Raw genomic sequence first — 4,801 nt, forward strand, 5'->3', positions numbered from 1 at the left:
AAAAACACTCACATTGGAACAAACACTATCACTTCTATAGTTTTCCCTCCATTTCGGCGCCTGACGTTGGATCCTGAGTTGAATCAGCTGCCTGAAAATATATCAATAAAATGTCTGTTTTAAAAAGAATGATGGAATCAAGTCAGGCTTATTCAGTAGAAAACATTTCATATGAATATTTTTCATTTTCAATCATTTTTAGAATAGTCAGGTATGGGCATGACTGAATGGCAAAAATATTTGTTGCTATATTTCTGATGCCTTTAATTTATTATCAAACCAATTGTAATTGAATTACAAACAACCTTCTAATTTCTGTTGTGCTCTTACTTCCATTTTCTATCGCATCAATAAAGTGTTCGATTTGAAGTTTATTTTAGCTTAATACTCACTGCAATTACAATCTTGCATTGCTTGAACTACTTTTTTTTTATTCTAGTATTGTGTAAGTTGCACTGAATTTATTGAGTAATATTGATAGACCTTCAAATAACTACAAAATTGCGACGAATAGTGTTGTTCATTAAATTATCATTTGGAGTGCAGTTCATATCGTTCCCTGATAAATCAATTCAGAACTGGTATTTTCACTCTGGTAGTGCACACACACAGTAGACTTTGCACTCACAAACTGTGTGCGGTGCACACAATGACTGTATTTTCAATGTGCACACACATTTACATAAAAGTTTGACAATTGTCGAAAAATTCAAAACTAATATTTCAAATGTCAAACTTCTATGTAAATGTGCACTGCATATTGAAAATACAGTCATTGTGTGCGCCGCAAACAATTTTGGAGTGCAAAGCCTACTGCGTACGCGCACTACCAGAGTGAAAATATCAGCTCTGAATCTATTATATCAAATGAGTTTCATGGAAATAAAGTATAAATCCTTCAAATGTTTTTGCTTGAAGTATCAGTTATATTCACATCACGGTACTTTGCAGTTCGGGGTCTGTTTTAAACAAAATCAGTTGTGAATCCGTTTTTGTTGAAATCAAGGTTGAAGTACATATCTTAGGATATTAACGTAAGTTAATTTCAATTTGGAATCGAAATTTTCGATTATTGTATTTCATTTCATTCGAAATATGTTTATTTTTTGGTTCTTATGCCAAGTGCAGTGCTAGATGCCAAGTTTTTGAATTATATTCTTTTCAAATCAAATCTATCCACCTCATCTGATATTTTAGCTTTTTTGCATTTCAAAATTGTACTTACAACATGTTTGAATTTGACTCTATTACCAATATTTATAGCGCAAACGTGGAAAGAGCAATCATTAAAGCAAGTTACATCGGTTAGAAATCGAATTTCAGACTTTTGTTCAAAATGGTAAAAGCTTTGCTGTGTATGTATTTCCTTTGTGTGGAAAAGATATTAGCTACAAACGTGTTTGCCAAGTCCACCGCGGATATATTGCCATTTAGTAAAGAGCTCCAAAATAGATTGCATTCGACTGAAAATGGAACAACCATATCATACGAATGCGATCCGGAGAAAAAGATGATGACAATCGAAGGAACCTTTGTACGAAGTTCCCATATTCGACTTTCTGAATGCCAATCAATTGATCTCGTACTTATTCGTGTGTTTGCTGTTGACACATTCTTCGTTGATAGCGACTTATATTTAAATAAAACAAATGAAGTAACGCTTCATATTTTTGCTTATAAATGGGACGTTTTGCAAGAAGCAACATTTTATTTGAATGGAGTCGATGGAAAATCTCATCCACCATTGGAATCAGAGGGTGCTGCGGGGAAACACGGGAATCCAGGAACAAATGCGGGAAATTTTGTTGGTATTGCAAATGAAGGGACTAATTTAGATGCATTGACTGTTAAATTGAATGGCGGGCGAGGTGGTGATGGACAAGACGGTACTGGTAGCGATGATGTCTACGTTATTTTTGATGAAAAATTCGATAGCAAAGGAAACACTTTATCTTTTCAAACTCGAGATAATTATGTCAATTCACATTATAAAAGATACTTTAAAGAAAGAGGATATGATGCTAAGCTTAAAGAAACCAAGGGAAAACATACTCAACCTGGTATTCCAATGATTTATACTACTTGGAAGGTATTCACATTATTTTCACAGAGGTGCTGTGGAGGGACTGGTGCGGGAGGTGATGGTAAGTCGCCATGTGTTCAATCAATATGAATAAGAACAATATACCAAAAAAACTCACACTCTATTTGTAGGAGGCCGCGGTGGAGCTCATGGAGTATTTACATTTTTACATTCGAATGGAAGTGCGGAGATTCCAAAGAATAGTGCAGTTGATGGATTAAATGGGAAGCAAGGACAAACTGGTCGAAATTGTTGTACTTTTGACCTTGAAGTTGATATTGAGACTAAACTGACTATTTATATTGGTTACATATTGAATAGTACGTTTCATAATAGACCCGTCAAAAATACAAAATGTTTTAATGAGATTGTCTACCCTGATTAAAAACAGAAATAAAATCGAGACATTTTTTAAATACCAAGGAAAAACAATTTGTGATAATATCTGACTATTTCTTTTTTTAATGACAATAATTAATCAAAATATGTTTATTTTTTGTGTTTCTGCAAAAAGTCATTCATGTAATTGGCGACTTTTTCGGTGTCTTCCACTGTGATGGCATTGTAAAGAGATACACGAATTCCGCCGATTGTCTCAAATCCATTGAGATAATACATTTTCAATGCTTCAGCTTCTTTCAAAAATTCAGCTTCTAAAGCTTCATTGCCGTCTTTTCCGCCGATTTTGAACACCACATTCATCCGACTTCTATATGGCTTTTCAACAGCACAGCTATAGAATCCATCCGATTTTTCGATGATATCATACAGTAAATGCGATTTTCTAAGTGAATTCTTATGCCGCCCGATCTTTTGACCCAGTCTTATACTTTGCCAACAACAAAAAAAAACTTGCGGTGAAAAAGAAATCTATATGAAAAAATAGTTGAATATGAAGCTAATGTTTATTACTGCTGTCATTGATTTTCGACCTGATATTGATAATTACGAAAAAAAAATACAATGTTTTGCCTCTCATTTGATTGGATTTTGTTCCAATAGTTAAAACCGGTTTTATTTGAAATGTTCTAAATTAAACTATGACCAATTATTAAATGCCTAAGAGAGTTACAAGATATTCTGTTCTGAATCGACTCGATATTCACTAATGAATTCGGTTGACTGTTCAGTATCAGTTGATGTCTCAATATTATTTTTTCTCACTATTAAATCAGCAATTTCCGTGTAACCTATAAAGAATATATGAAAATAAATCTCAGAATATAAATTCTATATCAAACGTTACCTTTTCTTCTTGCGATATCCAATGCCTTTTTTCCATCATCATCTTGAATATCGACATCAATTCCATTTTCCAATAGCACTTTGGCGCATGTATAAAAATCTAAATAAAAGAAATTGCTTAAAAATGGACATACATCAATCGACGGTATGAGCAAAATTACTAGCACTAGCACAATTGTGAAGAAAAGTCCCTCCTCCTTTGTGAATTGGATGAATGACCAAACGATTTATACCACCTTCAATTGCTTCTTTGAAATATCCCTTGAAAGCTGTAAAAAGTATACAGATTTTGATTTTTTAGAAGTTTTTTTTAAGTATTTTTTCAAACTTAGTACCTTCTCTCATGATTTCTTCCCATTCTGTGTTATTTAAATAGCATCCTCTAAAGAAAGAAATGAAATTTTATTTGAAAAATATATAAGGAAACAATGTCATTGCAACTGACTTGGCTACGACGTAATCTACAAATGGAGAAAAAAAAAATAAGAAATCGATTCAAATATGTTTATATTAAATTTATTTAACGTACCTGTACTATTCGATGATTCAACTTTTTCGAGTATTTCAGCGACGCTTTTATAGTCAATTTTAAAAACTCTATCATAATCATCTTTTTGAAGTGATGCAAACATTTTGGCATAATCTAATGCCTTATACTTGCGATCGTCTATAAATTGATAGTCCGCGCCATTCTTTAGTAAATATTCAACACATTTGGGATTGCCTAATAGTTTGAATGACATGTAATGATGTTCACTTTTTTTTGTCAACCTAAAATCACATACCAATTGCAGTGCAACCATGTAAAACTTTGCCGCCGCCACCATGGGGATATTTTGCATTGATACAACCCATTTCCGTTACCATTTCGGCCATTTTCAATTGACCTAGTTATAGATAAACGAGAGAAACGTTGGTTTGCATTTTATTGACGAATATTTGAAATTTACCTTTCAAAAGTTGTATCATTGAGCTTAACGCATCCAAATGGCTATATCTGAAGTTTTTACAACGTAAAAATACACGTCTTTTACATCAAACATATTTTCACCGAATGTAATGACTTACGTGGCACAACCTCCTGCACTCGCATTTACAATTATAACAAATATAACCAGGAAATTCATTTCTCACAAATTTATTTGTTCACAGTGTTCCAAACCGAATGAAATTTAAAGTATAACTGAAAATGATTGAATGAACAGTTGCTTTTTAAATTCGATATTCGAGGCATAACAATCTCATGGAAGTTTGACATTGAAATTTAACGCAATTTCCTTTGTCAAAAGTCAAGTTATATTTGAAATGAAATATATTTTGAATATTGATTAGATACTAGTCCTCTTAAAATGATTGAACAGCGACAGAATTTAAACGAATTACGTATGTCGAAAAGATAGCAGTCGATCGAGCATCAACACCGAATTTTAATTTGTGAAAAACCGTTGATAATTTTAATCAAAACGCGACGCG

General features: G+C 32.8%; 2 protein-coding genes across 2 annotated transcripts; one reads left to right on the forward strand and one right to left on the reverse strand.

Moving 5' to 3' along the window:
- The first annotated feature begins 918 nt into the window (after positions 1 to 918).
- On the forward strand, positions 919 to 2,501 carry LOC116341698. Its single transcript, XM_031768926.1, has 3 exons — positions 919 to 1,034; positions 1,264 to 2,144; positions 2,215 to 2,501. The coding sequence occupies exons 2-3, from the start codon at positions 1,337 to 1,339 to the stop codon at positions 2,466 to 2,468; spliced, it is 1,062 nt and encodes a 353-aa protein (XP_031624786.1). The 5' UTR covers positions 919 to 1,034; positions 1,264 to 1,336; the 3' UTR covers positions 2,469 to 2,501.
- A 499-nt stretch (positions 2,502 to 3,000) lies between these two features.
- LOC116341715 (protein phosphatase 1 regulatory subunit 12A-like) lies at positions 3,001 to 4,500 on the reverse strand. The gene is made up of 9 exons (XM_031768953.1): positions 4,397 to 4,500; positions 4,279 to 4,325; positions 4,114 to 4,215; positions 3,858 to 4,052; positions 3,774 to 3,789; positions 3,664 to 3,710; positions 3,490 to 3,597; positions 3,330 to 3,428; positions 3,001 to 3,273 (listed from the first exon to the last, which is right to left on the reverse strand). The coding sequence occupies exons 1-9, from the start codon at positions 4,453 to 4,455 to the stop codon at positions 3,152 to 3,154; spliced, it is 795 nt and encodes a 264-aa protein (XP_031624813.1). The 5' UTR covers positions 4,456 to 4,500; the 3' UTR covers positions 3,001 to 3,151.
- Between the last annotated feature and the right edge of the window lie 301 nt (positions 4,501 to 4,801).

The sequence above is a fragment of the Contarinia nasturtii genome, unplaced genomic scaffold (genome assembly GCF_009176525.2).
Source record: "Contarinia nasturtii isolate CC-2019 unplaced genomic scaffold, AAFC_CNas_1.1 Cnas_scaffold_745, whole genome shotgun sequence".
In the NCBI taxonomy this organism is placed as follows: Eukaryota; Metazoa; Arthropoda; class Insecta; order Diptera; family Cecidomyiidae; genus Contarinia; species Contarinia nasturtii.

Bases quoted from the DNA above. Each gene is read 5' to 3' on its own strand.
- LOC116341698 (XM_031768926.1), top strand. From the start codon at position 1,337: ATGGTAAAAGCTTTGCTGTGTATGTATTTCCTTTGTGTGGAAAAGATA. The intron at 2,145-2,214 runs GTAAGTCGCCAT...CTCTATTTGTAG, and splicing joins GACTGGTGCGGGAGGTGATG to GAGGCCGCGGTGGAGCTCAT.
- LOC116341715 (XM_031768953.1), bottom strand. From the start codon at position 4,455: ATGAATTTCCTGGTTATATTTGTTATAATTGTAAATGCGAGTGCAGGA. The intron at 4,053-4,113 runs GTATGTGATTTT...TCAAACTATTAG, and splicing joins ACATGGTTGCACTGCAATTG to GCAATCCCAAATGTGTTGAA. The intron at 3,274-3,329 runs GTAACGTTTGAT...TATTCTTTATAG, and splicing joins GGATATCGCAAGAAGAAAAG to GTTACACGGAAATTGCTGAT.